Source organism: Manihot esculenta, chromosome 5 (genome assembly GCF_001659605.2).
Source record: "Manihot esculenta cultivar AM560-2 chromosome 5, M.esculenta_v8, whole genome shotgun sequence".
Classification (NCBI taxonomy): Eukaryota; Viridiplantae; Streptophyta; class Magnoliopsida; order Malpighiales; family Euphorbiaceae; genus Manihot; species Manihot esculenta.
Genome location: NC_035165.2, coordinates 11854488 through 11875932, shown reverse-complemented (window position 1 = coordinate 11875932; position 21445 = coordinate 11854488). Strand labels below are relative to the sequence as shown.

Here is a 21445-nt window from a genome sequence, read left to right as displayed (position 1 = left end):
CCCTTACCAACAAGAATGAAATTGCTTCTATCTCAAAAGAGAAAAGTGCCTATTTTGGAAGCATACCACAAGAAAGGGGTAAGAAAGTATTTTTATTTATACTTTGTTTAATTCTATTCATTGTGAATTTCAATTAATTAATTGTGATGGCTCAAGGTTGCTTTCATCTCTAAAAGTTTTTTTTAGATATGGCCAAATTTTAAGAAATTGTCTTTTAGGGACTAAAATGATATTTTCCAAAAGTAATGATTTTGAAATTATTTTTTATCAAAATCAAAGATCTAAAAATATGGGTTACAAAAATTCAAACGGATTGAAAAATGGATTTTTATAGCCTAAGTTATGATTTTTCAAAGAATTTAATGAAATATTTTTTGCCCCCTAAAGCCAACCTTCGGCTTCCGAAAGTCAGGGACAGAGACGAAAGTCTCACATGTTCGGCCGCCGAACATTGACTTTCGGCCGCCGAAAGTGTGTTTTCAGCTTGCCCCCTAAAGTACATCCTTCGGCTTCCGAAAGTGAGGAACAGAGACGAAAGTCCTGTATGTTCGGCCGCCGAACATTGGCTTTCGGCCGCCGAAGGTGGTTTGCTCCCTAAGCAAAATGTTTGGCTTCTGAAAGTGAAGGACAGAGGCTAAAGTCATCTATGTTCGGCCGTCGAACATTACTTTCGGCCGCCGAAAGTGTGCTTTTAAGTCAGCCTCCGAAGCCTAAAGTTCGGCTTCCGAAAGAGAGGGACAGAGACGAAAGTCCCACATGTTCGGCCTCCGAACTCTGACTTTAGGCCGCCGAAAGTCCTTTTTCAAAGGATGATGTTCTTCACCTCAAGAGGTTCGGCCGCCGAACTTTAGCTTAGGCCGCCGAACCTGAATTTTTCTGAGAATGATATAACCGTTATTTCTGAACATAAATGGCTCTATTTGCATTTAATGCACCCCCAACGACCATATTTATGACTGAACTATAAATACAATGAGTTTTTGATGTGAAGAGGTTACAACAACCATCTAAGCAAATATTTATTGAGATCACAGCATTTTTCATTCTCTCTCTCTCAAAACCTTGAGCCAAAGCATTGATTTCTTGAAAGCTTATTTTGAGTTGTAATTGGTTGGCTTTTCAGAGTGAGTAAAGGTTGTTGAGAGATTCTGTTGTTGAGAGATTCTGTTGTTGTGAGTGTGGCATTGAGCAAAGAATTGCTCTTGAGTGAAAAAGAGATTTGTAAAGAGCAAAGGCTTGCTCTAAGATTGTAAGGGTTTTATTCTTCACCCAAAGAAGAGTTGATAGTGGAGTTGAACTCTCAAGGTGGACCTTGAGGAGAGGACGTAGGCTTGGGATAGCTGAACCTCTATAAATTCTTGTGTTGATTATCTTTTTCTTTATTGCCTTCTAATTTGTGCTTTTTCCTTTAAATTTTTTATAAACCCAATTCACCCCCCCTCTTGGGTTGCTTCAAGGGACAACAATAGAGATTCAGAGGAACATAATTTTATGCAAACTTTATTTAACTGAAAAAAGTTTTGTCGAGATAGAGTAATTTATGATGAAAAATGCTAAGTCTATAAGTACTCCACTTGTTGCTCATTTTAGGCTTTCAGCAGCTTTATCAACACAATCTAAGAAAGATATTGAGTATATGTCACATGCTCCTTATTCAAGTGTTGTTGGTAGTATTTTGTATACTATAATTTGTACATGTCCAAATATTGCACATGTAGTCAGTGTAGTTAGTAGATATATGACTAATCCGGGTAAAGAGCACTGACAAGATGTGAAATGAATTTTAAGATATTTGAGAGGCATTACTAACAATTGTTTAGAATTTAGTAGAAGTAAGGAAAGTATGGTTGGTTTTGTTGATTCAGACTATGCAAGTGATTTTGATAGAAGAAGATCTATCACTGGTTATGTATTTACCCTTAGTAATTATGCTATTAGATGGGAAGCCAAGTTTAGATTTACAAGTGATCATTGTCCATTATGATAGCCAGAGTGCTATTCATTTAATAAAGGATCATATGTTTCATGAAAGGACAAAGCACATTGATGTAAAATATCATTTTGTTCGAGATGTTATTTGTCAAGACAACATTATAGTTAAAAAAAATTAGTACTGCAAATAATCCAGCTGACATGATGACTAAGACAACATTATAGTTAAAAAAATTAGTACTACAAATAATCCAGCTGACATAATGACTAAGCCTTTTTCAGTAAGCAAGTTCAAGTATTGTTTGGACTTGATTGGTATCATAATTATTGATTTTTTCCTTTAGGGTATACCCACATGTATAAAATTATATATCTCGTATAAAATTTTTTTCATTAAGTTTTATTGAATACAAATTGACCATCAAGTTTGGAGCTTCACCAAGTGCAAATTACCCATCAAGTTTTGACCAATTTATTTGACAAGTTTTGGTTGTCTAATATCTGTGAAATCTTTTTTAAAGAAAATTTTTCTCTCTTTACTTTATATATTTTTATAAATAAAATTTTTGTGACGAAGTTGAAGCTAAAGAATGTTATAAAGAGAGTTTTATAAGCCTATTGAGTGTATTTGGATTTAAAGATTCTCTTATTTTAATTATTACTAGATTTTTCTTCTCTTTTTTACCCGTGGACGTAAACTTAGGCCGAACCATATAAATATATTTATTTTAATAATTTTAACTCATGAAATTGTATAAGGTGGCTCACAATTTTAATAACTATATTCGATAACTCAAAAGGCACTAAAATTATATATTGTACTTCAAATTGAGATGGAAACAAATAAGCTTTGTAATGTGTAGGATTATTGTAAAGTGAGTGGGACATTGCGAGGGGTGCCTTTCCTTATGTCATTATAAAAGTAGATATTCCAGAAGTAAAATGTTTGGCATAGTCATTTTTAAATAGACAAATGACTTTTATGGCTTAAATAAACAAGTGTTTGCAATAATCCCTGTTTTGTTTGTGAAAAATAATTTATATTTTAAAAAAATTAAAATAAAATATTTTTTAAAAATATTTATTTCTATTATTTAATTTTAATTTAAAAATACAAATATATTAATAAATTTTTATATATAAATATTAATAAAATTATCAAAATGTAAAAAACGAGTTTCTCATTTTGAAATGAGTATTTTGTAAAAAAATATTTTTTTTGATTAATTTTTTTAATTATTCCAAAAGTAAAAAAATATGAAAATATTTTCCACAAAATATTTTTTGGGTAACAAACTGAGGGTCAGTAACCAATTTTAGATATTAATACATTTTGGTTTAAATTTAGCCTTAATAAAATTAAATTTTTATATGTAAATTCTAAAAGTAAACTGACTTGCTCAATTTTAAAAATTCACTATATATCTTATTTAATAATTTTATTATTTTTAATAATAAAAATGCTTATAGACTACTCCCTCTCTATCCCATCATTTTCTTTCATTTTATTTTTCACATATATTAAGAAAGAAATTTTTTTTATTAAATTTTTAATTATATTTATTTTAAAAATATTAAATTTTATTAAATACTAAAAAATATTTTAAAAAGTTTATTGAAAATAAGATAAAATTAAATAGGATTATAATAGTTAATTTATATATTAGTATAGTGTAAAAATAAAAAATAAAAAGTAATTTTAAATTAACTAAAAAAATAAATAATAATTTTGAATCAGAGAAAATACTTATTAGAAAACATGTTAATTTGTTATTGGTCACTTATAAACATTTTAAGTCAATCCTGTAGTTCCTAATAATTTCTAAAGGTAATTTTTATAAGTTAAAAGGTTTGTTAATTAGCTCTCAAGGGCTCATGATTCCTTAATTTTCATAAACTTATATCCTCCGTTTAGAATCAACAATTTTATAAAAAAAATTCTTTTAAAATTTAAAAAAAAAATTATTTAAAATTTTTTCATTATATATAAAAATAAAATCATAAATGATTTTATAAGAATTCATTTAAATTTTTTTTCTTATAAAATTATTCATACCAAACGAGGAGATAGTAGATACTTCAATAAATCATAAATCATATTCAATTTGCCCATGCTATTCAATTTAACTCATTTTCATATAATAATAAATTAAATTAATAAATATTATTTTCATCTTTTCATATATTCAACTAAAATTAAAAGTTAAATTAAATATTTAAATTTATTATATTAATAATACATAAATATTATTTTATTTTTTCATATGATTATTTAAATTAGAATATTATATCTTTTTCATAATAAAAACGTTTAATTTTTTTTAGCAATTAAAATTGAGCCAAACTAGACTTATTCAATAAGTTCATGAAAAAAATTGAACAGTAGTTATAATATAATTTAAACTTACATTGAAAGTTTTAAATTAATTTAACCTAGAATAAAAAAAAGATTAAATTGGACATATTTAATAAAGAGAAAAAATATTATGTAGCTCTTATGATATAACAAATTAATTAATTAATCATTGAAATTTAAAAATTATATTAAAACGTTTTTATGATTTTAAAAATTTTGTTAAAAAATTTATGCTGACACATTATTTCTGTACTTTTAATATTAAATGGTAAAAAAAAATTCTTCCAAAATTAATATTCTCTATACATTTAATAGAATGATTATTCTCCGTATTTTGTTTGTATCTGACTCTTTCCTCTTTGTTTAGAGCTGTTAAAGCTGATAGTCGACTTTAAAACTTATGCATTTCTCGTTTAACTCCAACCATTACTAATGTTCTTTTTTCCTTATAATAATTTACTTTTTGCTGGTTTGAAGATGTGAGGCTAACCATTTGCTATAAATTTTTAGGGACTACTCTTCAATATTTAGTCAATGTATTAGTTTTTTTAGGTCTCTTAATTTTTTTAACCAGATGACTCTCTTTTTCTAGAAACAAGAGATTTTATAGCTTTTTTATATGCAGAAAATGCGCCAAGGTGATAAGTATTTGAGTTTACTTGTAGTATTGGACAAATCTAAATAGCAGACCTTGCATTAAATTGAGAATCACATTCATTCTAAAATTCAATCGTGGAAACAAAAACTTTTATTTCAGACTAGTTGAGTTACTTTAATTCAATCAGTCCTTACGGTTGTTCCTTCTTATTCTATTGCTCTTTTTAAGTATCCTAAGCAATCACGTACTAAGTTGAACGATATTTTAGCAAACTTCTGGTAGGGAGGAGATAGAGAGAACCAAAAAAATACATTAGCTGAACTGGCAGCGATCCTATCTATCTAAATTTAATGGAGTTATGGGGTTCAAGGATGGTGAAAAATTTAATCTTGCATGCTTAGCTAAGTAATGTTGGTGCCTTGTCCAGAATCCATCCAGCCTATGAGTTTGACTTCTTAAAGGTTTATACTTTCTTCGCTGTTCTATATAGGATGCACTAATTAGAAGGTAAAGTTCTTGTGTTTGGCATTGAATTTTAGCTAGTAGAAATATACTTAAAGAAGACATCCGGATGAATATTGGAGACGGTTGTCGTACTCTTATTTGGAATGATCTATGGATTTCTGGTGTGGCTAATTTTCATGTGATCAAGCCGCCTCATTGCCCTCTTTATATTAATTTATTGGCAGATTTGATGGATTAGAATGGTATTATCTCTATTATAATAGCTCTTGTGGGCACTCCAGATTTATTTGTTTAGTATTTTGAGCAGAATGAATAGTATAGAGTTAAATCAAGCTACAAGTATCTCACCCAACGATCCTCTATCCAAGCTTCTATATCGCATCATTTCTCTTCAACTATTCTCATGTAATCGATTTGGTAAAAGACATAGGCTCTTCAAGTGCAGTCTAAAATTAAAATTTTTCTGATTTTTACTTCATAATGCGATTCTTGTAATGCATAATTTAATTTTACTTGGCATACAAGCTTCTCCTATGTATCCCTTCTGTCTTACACAAGTAGAAACGCTAGAACATGCTCTTTTTCTCATATTAGAGCTACATGGTTTTTGAGTCCTTATACTTATAAACATATACTTATCGGTTTTTTAAGTTTTTCTATTTAGTGGGAGATCCTCCGGAATCAATTTAAGGCTGAGCCGGACTGTAATGCTATCATTTAGCTTCTCTCTCTTACTTTGTAATATATATGAAAGGCATAAAATAAGAGAGTGTTTAAATTTATCTAGATACTTTAGCTACTTTATCTTGCATTGCTCTTAGTATTGTGAAGCTTAAGCAGTATAGAATTTTTGCTACTTTTTCATCGCCCAGCTCTTCGCGCCAATTTTAGAATGAGATTTTGTTACCTCCTTCTCATGAAACTCTAAAATATAACACTAATGCAGTTTGGAAAGGTTAGTTTTCTCCGTCTGCTATTTATGTGGTGGTTCAAAATAATAATAATATTTGAATAGATGGAGCAACTACTATGTTTAGAGTTATTCTCCATTAGCTATAAATGCTCATATGGTATTTGAGACCCTTAAGATAATTTTGGCTCAAGATTTACGATCTATTATTTATATCATCGACTCAGAAATTCTATTTCCAATATTTACTAATATAATTTTCTTACTACTTTCTAATATTATAATTATTATTATAACTATTTAATCTTTGCGCTATCCGTTAGATGATGTTTCCTTTAAACCTGTACATCATAAGAGAAATAGAGTTGGTGATACAATTATCAAACTTTATTTGAGAAATTTTTTGCCATTTACTTGACTTATAGCTGGCCTTTAAAACTAACTTGTTTTTTAAAACTTGTTGCGTGGTGTAATGCATTGTAAGCTGGTAAAAAAATTGAAATATTGATTAATTAATTAATTTTTTTCATAATATAAAATAAATAATTATAAAATTACGTCAAATTGAGCATAAGTGTAATGTATGTATGTATATAAGAGGAGTTGTAGTAGATACTTATTGGACAGTCCATGTGTCCGGAGGAGATTTAATTTGAGAGATCCAACGGCAAAATAAAAATAATTAAAAAAATCCCAAGAAAAATAAGAGTTAAGTAAATTTGACGAGAACTTAATTTCATTTCTATACAGAGAGAGCTCTGCTAGATCCACTCCGCTGCTCTTCGCATTTCCTCAGAGAAATGCGAACCTAAAGATCTATCCATCCGTTTGACCCGAGAATCACGCGATTTTTAGAGAGAGAGAGATACAGACAGGCAGAGTGATGGGGTGCACGTTTTCCGGTCTGAATGCTCTGTACGACGCCGTTAACGGAGGAGCAGATGTTTGGATCAATGAGAACAGGTTCCGAATCGTCAGGCAGCTTGGTGAAGGTGGTTTCGCCTACGTCTACTTAGTCAAGGAGGTGGTCACCGACTCTTCTGCTTCCGCCGGTGGTGGCGGTAGTGGACTTGCCAAGAAAGTCAAGGACACTTCTCATCTCTCTGGTACGTCTTCCTGTTTATCGTTTCTCTTTTTCTTGATCTTCCTCTTTCTCAAGTGTCACTTGGTAATTTATCCCTGATCCTTGAATTTGGCTGCAAATTCTGTTATTTTGTTGTGGATTTTAGGTGATTGAATATTCAATAGTCTGAATCTCTAATCTAATTTGATCTCTTATCGTGAGATGATATGCTTTGATTTAGCATTTGATTGTAATGGTTGCTCTAGTGTGACTGGAATCATTATGCAGATGATGGAACTTATGCAATGAAGAAAGTTCTCATTCAGAACAATGAGCAATTGGAGTTGGTTCGTGAAGAGATTCGCGTCTCGTCCCTGTTCAGCCACTCCAACCTGCTTCCTCTTCTTGATCATGCTATTATTGCTGTAAAGGTAATGACCTCCCCATGTTCATGTTCAATTTCTTGGCTATTTTATTTTATTTTGTTTTTGTTATTAGACATGTCTGCTTGCTGGCATGTGTGGTCTAAAATTGGTTGAACTGTTTAGTGTATAACATGGAGTCAACTTCCAGTTAGAACTGATCCCTCATCCATTAGAAGTACAAACTCAGTGAAGTTAGGAGGGACACCATAGGGCATAAAGCAAAAGACCATAATTATGTTTCTTTATTGGCATGGATACATAGGATTACATGCTTTTGTAAGTTTAATATTGTTCTCTTGAGATTTTGACATGCAAAGTTGCGATTTAGTTCATTAATTAGCAACTTATGGTGCTGAATATCTTTTGAAATATAATGTCTGAAGATGATTGGCGTTTGCACATGATGCACCTACCTTTCAAGAGAACTTGTATTTTACTCAAATGTAGATTTAATTATCAACCATTATGAGCCTGATGGTCAGCTAGAATATCAAAATTTCTTGATGGCTGATCCTGAACACATTGGTTGCAAAGATAAAGTGTTTGGTGGCAAGAACTAAAGAGAGCATCCTGAAGTTCCAATAGTGATCTTATGCCACCTTTATTTCATTAGTGAAGCTTTTGTGCTCTTCTATTTCACAGAATTGATTTTATGCCAGAATATCTTTTATTTGCTAGACTAATCAAGAGGGCTCTTGGAACCATGAGGCTTATTTGTTATTTCCAGTTCACTTGGATGGAACATTACTGGACAATTCAAAATTCATGAAGGCTAAAAAGGAGTTCTTTTCTACTTCAGATGTTCTTCAAATATTTCGTCAGGTGAAAAGAATCAGCTACTGATCTGATGCCTTTTCTTTTATGCAGTGCAGTTTTATGGGCTTGAAACTACCTTCTTTTAAATGCTACAACCTTAGCTGAAGAAGAAAACTGTACTTGGCATTGATTAGATGTAGTTATTTTCAATCACAATTGATTATCAATAAACTATGTAGTCAGATATCTTTTCAATGACCATCGGTATTGATTGAGCACTTGAAGATTACAATCTGCTGTTTTCTACTCGTGGTGGAAATGATGCATAGTTTCCTTTTATTGTTGAATAGGCAGAATGTGTTCGATATGCTTCCTTTTTCTTTTGCATCAATAGCACTCTACTGACATTCATGTTATTGTTTTAATATGTTGTTGGCATTGTTACTAAAAACATATCGGGTTTGCAGCTTTGTGCTGGACTGAAACATATGCACAGTCTTGATCCTCCATATGCACACAATGACGTAAAACCTGGTAATATACTTCTAACACGTAGGAAAGGACAACCACCTCTTGCCATATTGATGGATTTTGGGAGTGCTCGACCAGCAAGGAGGCAAATCCGATCTCGATCAGATGCCCTAAAGTTACAGGTGCACATTTTTGCTCTTTCCTTTTATTTTTTCTTTTCGTTTCTTTTTTTCTATAACTTATATTGTACTTAATTATTTTATTTTTTACCAATATTACTGTCAGCATGCTGCATTCCCTTATCTGTAATATCTTCTCTCCTGTATGTACCTGATCTTTAAAGCTTTATTATTTTAGAATTTTACTTCCTTTGTTCTTAACATCAATTATGTTCAAATATTATTTTAATCCAAAATTTAATATGGCATTGGCAACCCTAGCTCTGCTTTTCCAATAAAGTTTTTTTTTTTAATGTTTTTAATTTATTATGAAAATACAAGTGAACTGTGATTATGACTAGATTTTAGCTGCCTTTTGTGTAGGAATGGGCATCTGAACATTGTTCAGCACCGTTTAGAGCTCCTGAGTTGTGGGATTGCCCAAGCCATGCAGACATTGATGAGAGATCAGATATTTGGTCATTAGGGTGCACGCTATATGCAATAATGTAAGGAGCAATCTTCTCTTTCGATTGTTTATTTGTCAACCTTTTTTTTTGTCATTTGCATTCTTTTTCTTTTTCTAGAAAAAAAATTGTTTGTCAGCTTTTTGGTGGTTCATACTTTTACAATACCATTATTCACAGAGCATGTAAACTTATAGGCTGGGCCAAGTTATAGCATTCTCAAGCTAGATATATCAGAAATCACTACACGCATAGTGATTACTGATCTGAATCACATGATCTGGATCATTTATAATTGGTGTATGGACATTGAAATCAATATTGCAACATGAATAATAGGTAGAGTAGCAAATTTCTCAGTTATCATTTATACCATTAGTAGGGGCATTGTGTTAAACTGCTTTAAATTCTGGGATTTGGATAATTTTGATTTTAGATGGCATTGAGATGGACCTGGGATGAATAAGTGTGAAATGCTGGAGAAAGAAAATGATATCTAAACTGAGTAGAGTTGAGGAAAAGATAGATAGTTAACCCAACTAGATTGGGCGAAGGCTTATTTGAGTTGAGCTCTGTCAGGTATTAATGCAGTTAGCTTTGGCAATTGAAACTAATTATTTTAGGATATCATTATTGTGTTTCTTTTATATTGTAGTCTGAAAGCTTCAGCCTTCAGCTTGACAGATTCTAATTGATATCCAATTACATTTGACCTTCAAGCTTGACTGGGTACAAATATATGGGCTTTTAAATCTGAACTTGTCTTTAAAATAACATAAATAGTCAAATATCATTAAATTTTGACAGGCGCACTGCTTGGTACTGGTAGGTCATTTTGAAAAGGCCAACAACCCCAATTCTCATAAATTTGTTGGGGCTGCCACCTGATATTTGGTCATGGGTGCACCATGTGCTATGCTGCTCCTTGATGTGGGAAGTCCTACATCATCCTCTTCCTCTTCTTCCCTTTTTCCATTTTTCTTTGTGTCTTCATTGCAAATTTAACGTTTTTCATTCTAGGAATCCTATTATGGATATAGACTAAATCTACAACAAATAGATTATGTTTGTATATTAGTTTTTTTTTATGTCTACTATCTTATCTTATCTTATCTTAGTATTTTATCTTATTTGTTTGTTATTAGATTTTTGTTATCTCATCTTAAGAGTTCTTTATCTAATAATTGCCTATATTAAACTTTTACTCTAATTAGAAATACTATGATTGTATGAACCTCCACTATATAAGAGGTTTAGTTTTATTCAATAAAATAAACAGAATTTATTCTCAAAATTGTGAGATTTAAGACTCTCATAGCCTGAGTCATCCGCAACTATCATCCCGTGATGCAATTTGGTGACCCGGGACCATAACAGATCCACTTTAGGGAAATGGCCAATTGTCATGAAAATCTTGCAGCATGCTGAAATCTGGAATCAGTTTCTAAGCTAATTTATCACTGGAAGACTGGTTGGCAGCCTAAAGTTGGTGATTAATAAGCTTCTGTGAACTTGTGATTGAGCAACTAACAAAAACATAATTGTGTTTAGCTCACCTTTGCTAGTAATTACTTCATTTGTTAAATGAGCCTAAATTTCTTTTTTTTTTTTTTCTTTCCAAATTCTTTTGTTGAACCTAATAAAAAGCATAATGAGCTTGTGACCAATCACTGGTCTCCTTGCTGCCATACACATGGAACCAAATTCTGCCCACTGTCTTGCTTCATATTTAGGATTGAATGTTATTTATTTAGACTTTTGTTTTACTCTTCCCCCACAACAAAGAAAATGGAGTAAAAGAGTTAATTGCTGGGATCATATATGAGTAGTATGTCACCCTTTTTCCCCACTTTCCTACTTTGATTTTCTTGTCTAAGGTACCTTTTTTATGTCCATTTGTGTGCTTATGCTTAGAGCTGAATGGCAAAAAGGATCCATAAAGCCAACCTCAACTAATTCGAGATTAAGACTCTGTTGTTTTTGATATTGTGCTTTTGCATGATGCTTTTATGATCTGCTTCAATCAGATCCATCAGTAGTGGCCTTTCTTTTGGAGCATATGTATGTGCCTTTTAATTGCTATGAATAAGCTGGACTGAATGATGTAATTTTCTCCAGTTACTATTAATAGTATTCTGGAAATTGGAGTCTCGTAAACATGAATCTCAACTGCCTTGATTTCTCAAGCTCGCTGCTATAGTTTACCTATTAATTTTGGCTGATTGGACAGGTATGGGGTATCCCCATTCGAGTATGCACTTGGAGAGTCTGGAGGGAGCTTACAATTGGCCATAGTAAATGCTCAAGTAAAGTGGCCGGCTGGACCTAACCCTCCATATCCAGAAGCTCTACATAAGTTCGTGACCTGGATGCTTCAGCCACAGGCAGCAGTTCGCCCTTGCATTGATGATATTATAATTCATGTTGACAAGTTGATCTCGAAGTTCTCACAGTGACATGAAATGGGACAAAAATGGACTGCATTGACAATGCAGCAACTGGCCGTCCACTTTCAGCAATTTGGTTGCGCAGAAGTGGATGCAGATGTTCTAAATACTTGAAAATGGCAGTGAAAGAAAATAGGAAGTTACTTGTTAAAAAGAGTTACAGTTATAGAGATGGTTGCTTCTTCGTCCTTCTTTCTTTTCCTATTTTTTTTTTCTTCTTCCTTGTCACTGTGTTGTCACAACTATCTAGTTCTGTTCTGTAATTTATTAAAAGATCATCCTGTAGCAGCCCAAAATTCAATCTCTTAGTTGAACCATAATAATTGGCGATGGTTGCCCATTTATGTTTACAGGACGCATTCATTTTATTCCATATTTTGTGCACGGACTTGGGTTACTGTTTTCTATTGGTTCCAAACATGTAAAGGCCTTTACATAATGTAAGGACCGTTACTTATATGTTTTTAGCCTTTTTGTGACCCTTACACATTTTTAAACGGCAAGAAAATTTTGTTTTTCATAATGGTCGTTGTAACTGCTATGTAACGGTATTTAACATTAAATAATTTTAATGATCGAGCAACAATTCAGTTTAATTTTCTTAGATTAGGAAGTTTTATATTGTTATACCTTACTTTTCATCAAATTTCTGTCCAAAATTAACTATCGTTTAGAAATATCTCATTTTCTTTTTTTTTAAACTAGAATCATTTAACTATCTTTTTAATTTTAATTTGAGTTATTTATTTATTTACTTATTTATTAAATAAACAAACTAGAATCATTTAACTATCTCAAAATAAACCGCATATTCCGAGAACTCAAGAATTAAAATGTAGCTGAACATTTCTAAGTGACAAAGGGAAAGATCCAACCCAGTCTAGCCCCTAAGAAATGCTGACTATATATCTGATGCAATTATTGCTAAAGTATTAGACTTCTGATTAAAAAAAATTGTTAACTAGGCTACATATCAAAATTGACCGTGGATAGCAAAAGAAAGCATGAAAACACAACGATAACAATTTTCCAAATCTCCAGAAAAAAAAAAAAAAATCCATTCATTCATACTTCTCACAGTGCAAAAGAATTCAATGTTAGAGGCTAGTGGGAAAATTTTCCCTTGCAATAAATTGTTATGATCTATGAAATACGCAGCAAATTTGTTAAGGTCTAGGAGGAGAGAAGCTAAGGCAACATTTTACATTGGCCAAATCTTGAACCAACATGAAGTTCCTCTGCAATTTACTGTATTTTCGCTCAATCTCCTAATCCATCTCATAGTATCGAGCACAACTACCCTTTGAACAACATAAGCTTCTTCTTTCTTTTTTTTTTTTCCTAATCATCAACAATAACTTACAATACCAGATCACACATGGAAAAGAGAGCATGAAAGATGGTTGAACATGTTTTGATAAGGGTCCATCTCCACGAGAACAAGACAACGTACATCTCATATGAGAAAAGAGAAAACATGGAAGATTTAAGCATAATACTTGAATCAATGTGGTGAAGTTATACTTCTCTGTTTTGATATTACATTGGCATGAGTTTATAATAGGTGCTTGTCTAATTTGTCAGTCAATCATCATGCTCATCTTCACCTTCAGAATCTGTACAATCAAAGTTGGACATATCTTTTTTAATAATTATATTCAAGATGAAAACAATGCCATTATAGTAAAAAAACTTGGAAAATCATTTTCTTCCTAATGAAAAATGTTAAAGAACATGAAAATGACTGAAATATCATCCTAACGATGAAACAGGCTACAAAAGACAACAATACAGGAAGATATATTATATTACAAAATGGAAAAGAGATGTGGCTTGGCATTATATAAGAATCACTTGGTGAAGGGTGCCTCATGATTTGCAAAGTATCATTAAATTGCAATTCTGTATCATCCTAATTTTACACATTATGTGGAGCCTTGAAACCATAGATATATGGGCATGCAAATACATTATGATTTTGTTTTTCTCTAAAACTTGGAATACAAATTTTGTTTTTCTCTAAAACTTGGAATACAAGTTACAAGTATATGGTATATAGATTTATACATTTGTATTAGATTAGCCCTGGAATCGGAAATTCTATTTCGAAAATTTGGTGTTGCAAAAGCATCTAATATGCATAAGAAAGCGTCAAAACACATTGGCATAACAAATATGCAGTAGAGATGAGTTAACTTTCTGTAATAATCCATGTTGTTGGTTAGAGCAAAATATTTGATACTGGGTAAATTATTTCAATACCAACTTGTCAAAAATTTGCTTGGGAATCATTGTTATTCTCAAGTCTTCAAAAACCTATCTTGATAGTTATCCACACTCCCTGTTTGTCCATATTTATAAATTCTTCTATTAAATCCCTGTTCTATAAATCTACCATGCGGCCCTTGCTCAAATTCTTTCCAAGAACACTCGCTGCCCTTTCTACACGAGTTGTGGAAGCAAGCACCAGTCCTTTCCACCAGAAAAAGACTTGCCAACACCACCATTTCATCTTTAGGAGGCCTTGTAGAATTCAAAGTAACTCTATTTAGGCAACATTTACTGCACATTTTCAGGACACTATCACAGTAATTCCTGACTCTCTTTGACGAAAGATCATTAATTCATCAGGAGTAGGGAGGATTCCCTTATCTTCAACTCTGGTTAGAGGTTGAAAATTTTCCCTAACCTCAGTTCATGCTACATTTTCATCCTTACTGCTTACTCCCTTGCCTTTATCATTTTTCACTGGATGTGAGGGCTCTCAAAAATTGCTTCTATGGACTTCTGAGATGACTGTTTAATCTCATTTCTAATGATCTTAACTTCCGCTCTCAGCTCCTCATTCCCTTTCTCAGATTCTCATGAAGAATCTTCACTTGCTCTTCCAGTTCTGCTAAACTCACAGCCTCCGGAACTCACAACTGATATGGATATAGTTGAGACTCAACCAAGCCATAACCACTCGATTCTGTGCTCTGATACCAAATGTTAGGGTTTAGAACCCTGACAGTGCTGAATTTCAAAGAAATAGAAGGTAAAAAAAATAAGGAAAATAGAATCTTAGAGATAAAAGAAACAGAAGAAGATAGAGAGAAATGATAGGATTGTTGATGTTTCTTGGATGGTCCCTTCTAAACTACACAGTTGTTAGCTTCATTTTTCTTTTTTTTTTTTTGAAAATACATAGTTGTTAGTTATACAGTTTATTCCCACCACTATAACTCTTCCTGACCATTACAGCTACTCTCAACAACCTACAGCTCACTTATTAACTAATCAATCCACCCTAACTTCGCTACACCATTTTTAGACAATTACATTCCTTGCACCACCCCTAACACAGCTGTTGTTCACTTTAACTCTCCACATTTATTTCTCGTTAGACCTGATTCTCCTATATGTAATAGTTTCATTTCATTTTTCTTTCCCTAGGTTGTGCTTGTGTCCGAGTATAGGTGACTAGAGATTCATATTTGAAAATCGTGCTGTTTACCTGATCGAACATCATCGCTGACTATGCCTTTTGCCTGGATTTGCTTCACAACCATGCCAAGCATCAAAAACCACCAATATATGTTGAAAACGACCAAGGAGAATAGAAGTGTGTTAAAGATATAATAACACAGAGGTCCAACAACCGTGTACTTCTCCATGTCCAAGGTCAAAACAACTTCATAGCTATGAAGAAAAAAAAAAAGAAAAGAAAATCATAAAGAAAGACAAGCATTAAATTGATGAAGAAGAAGCAAGAGTTAGGGCAAACAAGTAAGATGTGCTACCTTGGTCAACCATTTGTTATAGTTAGAAACATGATAATGGGCAGTCATTTGTCACTTGATTTGATTTTTTCTTCTTCTAATTCTTCTATTGCTTGTAATCATCTTTATTATTCTTGGGTGGTCATGAGGAAAGTGTAAATCTACAGTTTTATACAATTAAAACAGTATGGCTTAATAAGGATGCTGAAAACTTACAATAGCTGAGGTGAAGGTGGGCAGGGGAGGGCTAGGGTTAGTGTTAGCCCCCCAGAAAACTTTAAAAAATATTTTAATAGTTTTCATCAAATTTTATTAATACTTGATCTTTCAAAATTTTTTCTAGTCTCTTTAAATATTTATAAAAAATCTTAATAGTCATAGTAACTTTTTTTTTTCATTATTTATCCTCTCCAAATTTTCTATTGGTCCCTAAAACTTATAAATTATATATTATGATTTGAATTGAAACATTAAAATTACTCGAATGTTATATTAAATAAGTGACGAAGTTCAATTAAAAATTAATTGCTCAAACTTTTGTATTTACAAATTAAATTGTTATTTGAAAATAAACATAAGTTAATCCAATAATTTTTTATTATACAATCTAAAATGAGAAGGGATTTCATATATATATATATATATATATATATATATATATATATATATATAATTTTATTTATGTATCTCCTTCTATGGTAAATATAAATATCTTTTCTTTATCTGCCCTCTCATATTGCTCTCTTTTTTATTTCATTCAAATTGAGAAAAAAAAAAACGTTTATTTACATATGTGCAAATGGATAAAATCAGTAATATTTCAATTGCAAATTTTAGATTAATCAACTTAAAATATACATTTATTTTTATGACATATTGTCTTTATTGTTTACAAATCTCTAAATCTTCATGTCACTTTAATTTTAATGATAATTATTTTTTTTAAATACTATGCTATTATTCCACATAGTATATTTATTTGGGATTTATATTATGGCTTTTGAATCTATAATTTTTATATGAGGTTTTGATACAAGTTGTTAACGTTGAATTTTTTTTTTAAGGGACAATGGCCAAGAAAACTCTAAACTTTTCAACCTTTAAAAATTAAATTTAAACTTTTTTTTAAACAAATCTACCCTAAACTTTGACACTTAATTTACTTGTACCCTACCTATAATTTATTGTGTTAAACTTAACATCTTTGTCGCGTAAGCATCCTAATCACCATCTACCTCTAAATTAAACTCTAATAAACTCTAACTCTCAAATTACAATCTACTCTAATTAACTTTAACCATTAAATAAAAACCAAATTTATCATAGGCTCTCTTTTGCACTTTCCCATTTTGTGGCACCATATCCATTGACTCTTTCTCTCACAAAGCCTCCCTTTTCCTTCATCACAGCATCTCATTTCCTTCACCGCGCAATACTCCCATTTCCATTAGCCCAACCCAACACCATCCCTTTTCCTCCTTCACCATCGCAGCAGCAATAGTGTCTTGCCAAACTCACACCAACTCCTACCTCCTTGCCCTTATCCTTGACCATCACAGCATCAGATTTCACCTCCATCTTGCTGTCTCTGATGTGAAGCTTGCATGAGCCTCACCTCGTCATTGACTAGCACCACCATACCTTAACAGCTTCACCTAGTTATTCTTCGCAGGGTTGATTGTTGAATTATTTTTTTTTCTAATTTTCTTTGTATCAAATATGGGATTATGAAATTTTCTTTGTAAATTGGAATGGGTGATTGGCAGATTTTGGTTGGAGCAATTGCCTGTAAATTGCTGAAGGAAAAGCGATGGTTGATGCTCTGCTATGTTTTTTCTTACTGACACTCTGTTGTAGATGGTGAAGCAATGTTTGCAAATGGACTGAAATGGTGGCCTAAGCATTGGATTATGTAGATAATGGTAAGCTTGGTTCCAAGGTTGAAATTAAAAGAAAGAAGAGTCCCGAACCCAAAGGGACATGTGAGCCTGTAGTTTCTTCTCAAAGGAGGACGAGTGCGATAGCTCAGGTGACAAAACAAAGAGAAAAGAAGGAAGAATTTGGGGTTTTATATTTCAGAAAGAGTAGTGTTTAATTTTGGGTTATGATAAATTTGGGGGTTAAGAGTTTTCCAGGTTACGGTATTTAATTTGGGGGGTTGGGGAGTATATTAAATTAGTGTTCGAAGTGATGATTAGGATGCTTATGTGGCAGAGGTGGGGGTCAATTTAGGATAGATTTGTTAAAAAAAGAAAGTGTAGAGTAGATTTGAAGCTCAAGTGCCATAATTTAAGGTAAATTTGTTTAAAAAAAAAGTATTGAGTAGATTTCAAGCTCAAGTGACATAATTTAAGTAGATTTGTTAAAAAAAAAAAAGCTTAGAGTAGAACTATTAAAAGTCAAAAGTTGGGGTGTCTTTTTGGCCATAAAACCTTTTTTAAATAATATAACAATCAAAACTATAATTTTTTAATTCTTATATTTATTACAGAAAATTTGCTATAGTTTATTTCAATCCATTTCTTATAGTTTGATATTTTGTGTTATTTTCATTTAGATAGACCAACCAGGTTCACCTAAATAGACAATACAAGCAAGAATGGAAAACCTTCAAATGTACTTGTCTGAACAAGAAATGTTAGACTAGCATCTGACAGACTAAGATGTGCAATTGTGCATATAAGATTCCTTAAAAACCATAAAGGGTTCTGTAAAGACCCAATCAGTTTTATGTCAAATCCAGGCCAGGCCATAATTCTGATTGAACTTCATTTATGAATTGAAAATCCTAAGGAGGTAAATAAATTTAAACTGTTTGAAAAAAAAAACTGAAAACTGCATTCGAATAATAACTAGAACTTGACATTAAAAACAACACAAAAAACCAAAAGAAGAAGACAGCTAGATTACAACTTGAGAAGTCAGAGAACAGGTTATGCAAAAGATTTATTAAAAATTAGCACGAAGATTATAGAGTTAATTTTATAATCTTTCTAACATTGTACTAGTGTTTTTACTTTTTAGTAATTTTTTGGGAGTAAGGTATTTTAATTAAGAAGACAAAGGACAAGATGAAGAAGACTTAATTGTTTACAAGCAACATCTGTAGATTCCAAAAGTAAAACTCACACATAATGAAAATTTATTGTTTCCAAGCCTATGAGAAATTGAAAGACAACTGCATCAGATATAGTGGAAATCAAACAACTAAAATGCTAACTTACCATGTACTCCGTATTACCCAGAAAGGAAAGTAGATGATGCGGAGTATTGTCCAGGCCAGAACAAATCCAACAAAAAAAATGCTAGAAATCGATTCATAACCGCTATATCTGGACATCTTTGCAATTTCCATGAAAACATCGGTTGCATCATGCAGGGCTAAAATAATAGAACCAACACGAGCAAATCTGTGATAGGCAGCACAACTAAAGATAATGAGAAAGCATCTTAAATATAATATCAGAATATTAACATGTCACATCATGCACCTCTTGAGAATGAGAGTATGAAAGGTAACCTATGTAATAATTTGTAGCAATTGAATGATTTTTTTTTTTTCACACATATCTTTATATGAATGAAAATGATTGTGTGCATGGATGTACCATGAAGCATCCCCTCATATATTGTCTACTTCTATTAACTATTCATTTATTGGTTACTAATAAGTAGAGAAACCAATTCTTCTCAGCACTATACAAAATGGAAACCAAACTTGAAGCGTAAGCCCTTTCCAAACAAACCTAAACACGTAAGACATAACAAGAAGAATGATAGTTGCCACATGATGAGCCATTGAAACCAAAAAATCTGATCGCCTTGTTTCCCAGAAAACCAAAGCAAATATGGAGTATGTGTAGAATCCAGCAGCATACATGTAAAGTCCCTTCAATTTCAATCTGACCACCACAATATAGCAAGTCAATAAAAGCTGAAGTGCTTAACAGATGTGCATATCTATAAATCTAACAGCAGGAAAGGAAGATTAAACAATAAATTATCCTAACATGGCTATTGATGAACTCACTTAAGTTTTTGATCAGGCCAAATTTGATCAGCAGGTCCCACCCAAAAATACTTAGTATTAGTGAACCAGGGCTCATGATACGAGACATAAAGAGCAAAAAGCTCAGCAGAAAGAAAATAAACAAATTTCCAAGCTGCCTCCTTGAATTTATTAATTTTCTTTCTGTTTTCATGTGTCCCAACATCCACTGATGCAGATGCCTTCCCAAAAATCAATCTCTTGGCTAAATTCTGCAAGAAAAACAAACAGCCATGTTGACACAAGCTGGTAAGATTTAAGTCTACTTTGGTTTTAGCATTTAACTAACTATATAAGATTTCATAGAATTCAAATAGGAACTATCAAAATACATATCCAGAATGCAGTCCCTAGTCAACCTGATAATTCAATAATTTTAGCATTCATCCAGTGTCAAATCCCTCCCATAAACACCCAGAATTCAAAGGCAAATTAACAAACACTTGTTGTTCCTAAATCGCCACCCCGTACTTCCAGATGCTCATATTTAAACAATATTACTAATTCAATAATAATTCGATAAGCAGCAGGCAAAAGGCTTAATTACAATCCGTCCTTGTCACCAGGGCGCACCACAACTAGAAACCAAAGCAAAATCAATAATCCATCAATGTCTGTAAGCACAACACAGTATGATATAATCCATCAATGTCTGTAAGCACACCACAACTAGAAACCAAAGCAAACCCAATAATCAGGTCAACAAAAAGCGGTGAAAATCAGTAGTAATAGTGAAAGATACCTCAAAAACGTATGTGTCAAGAAAAAGCCTAAGAGAAAAGAAGAAGAGAGCGAAGAAGGGAACGAACTTGAAGTCGCTAGCAACTGGGTATGACTCAAACTCCCAATTGGTAAAATCTTCGGTTCCTAAAAGGCCCATTTGGTTCTCTTCGAAGGAATCCCTCAGTAATCAGAGAGATTCAAAGAGAATCAAAGAAATGAAAAACTGCTGATAGCAAAATTACACCGTTCATCATGTTTTCTTGGAAGAAAATCAAATTGGTTGACTGAAATTCATGGACTTTGACCATTCTCATATTGCCGTACAGTCTCACCCAACCGGAAACCGAACAATCCGGTCGGGATCAATCCTTCTGCGTCCGTCCTTGTTACCAGGGCGCCAAAGATACAGAACAGAAATTCCCATGGGTAACTTATGTATTGCAAAATATATATATAAATTTATTTTTATATATAAAACTTTAAATGTTGAATAATAAAACTAAATATCTCATAATTATAATCGAGATATTAAATTAAATTTAAAATTTAATGATAAATTATAATATAATTTTTAAAATTATATATTAATAAAATATATAATACTCTAATTTAAATTTTATATTAAAAATAAAATACGTTTTATATTTATTATATATAATAGTAAATATAATAAATATTTATTATAAATCAATTCTTATTATATAAAATATCATATATAGCTACTATATATTAAAATATTTATATTTAATAATATAATAAATTATTTATATATTTTTCATATATAAAAAAACTAAATTTTATGTTAAAAATATTAAATAAAATAAAATATTATATATTTTAATTTATAATTTTTTTTATATTTTAA

The 21445-nt window shown here is 31.7% G+C and overlaps 2 protein-coding genes across 4 annotated transcripts; one reads left to right on the top strand and one right to left on the bottom strand.

The window, feature by feature from the left end:
- Window positions 1–6989: 6989 nt before the first annotated feature.
- LOC110615775 (serine/threonine-protein kinase 16) lies at window positions 6990–12421 on the top strand. Its single transcript, XM_021757870.2, has 6 exons — window positions 6990–7367; window positions 7613–7755; window positions 8428–8571; window positions 8973–9158; window positions 9519–9643; window positions 11832–12421. The coding sequence occupies exons 1-6, from the start codon at window positions 7145–7147 to the stop codon at window positions 12055–12057; spliced, it is 1047 nt and encodes a 348-aa protein (XP_021613562.1). The 5' UTR covers window positions 6990–7144; the 3' UTR covers window positions 12058–12421.
- Window positions 12422–13449: 1028 nt separating this feature from the next.
- On the bottom strand, window positions 13450–20975 carry LOC110615785 (ceramide synthase 1 LOH3). Of its 3 annotated transcripts, none has more exons than XM_021757881.2 (6): window positions 20600–20971; window positions 19840–20069; window positions 19556–19711; window positions 19034–19219; window positions 15545–15729; window positions 13450–13664 (listed from the first exon to the last, which is right to left on the bottom strand). In XM_021757881.2, the coding sequence occupies exons 1-6, from the start codon at window positions 20735–20737 to the stop codon at window positions 13633–13635; spliced, it is 927 nt and encodes a 308-aa protein (XP_021613573.1). In that variant the 5' UTR covers window positions 20738–20971; the 3' UTR covers window positions 13450–13632. The 3 variants fall into 3 exon arrangements, with proteins under 3 accessions (XP_021613573.1, XP_021613575.1, XP_021613574.1); XM_021757882.2 differs by lacking the exon at window positions 13450–13664 and adding an exon at window positions 14270–15063 and having other exon boundaries at window positions 20600–20975; XM_021757883.2 differs by lacking the exon at window positions 15545–15729 and having other exon boundaries at window positions 20600–20975.
- Between the last annotated feature and the right edge of the window lie 470 nt (window positions 20976–21445).

What these genes read in the sequence shown, in the direction of transcription:
- LOC110615775 (XM_021757870.2), top strand. Translation starts at nt 7,145, where the DNA reads ATGGGGTGCACGTTTTCCGGTCTGAATGCTCTGTACGACGCCGTTAAC. An exon ending in GGACACTTCTCATCTCTCTG is followed by an intron (nt 7,368 to 7,612) that starts GTACGTCTTCCT and finishes ATCATTATGCAG; the next exon opens with ATGATGGAACTTATGCAATG. An exon ending in TTCTTCAAATATTTCGTCAG is followed by an intron (nt 8,572 to 8,972) that starts GTGAAAAGAATC and finishes TCGGGTTTGCAG; the next exon opens with CTTTGTGCTGGACTGAAACA.
- LOC110615785 (XM_021757881.2), bottom strand. Translation starts at nt 20,737, where the DNA reads ATGGGCCTTTTAGGAACCGAAGATTTTACCAATTGGGAGTTTGAGTCA. An exon ending in TGGGTAATACGGAGTACATG is followed by an intron (nt 15,730 to 19,033) that starts GTAAGTTAGCAT and finishes TTTTCTTCATAG; the next exon opens with CTATGAAGTTGTTTTGACCT. An exon ending in CAGCGATGATGTTCGATCAG is followed by an intron (nt 13,665 to 15,544) that starts GTAAACAGCACG and finishes TTGATTGTACAG; the next exon opens with ATTCTGAAGGTGAAGATGAG.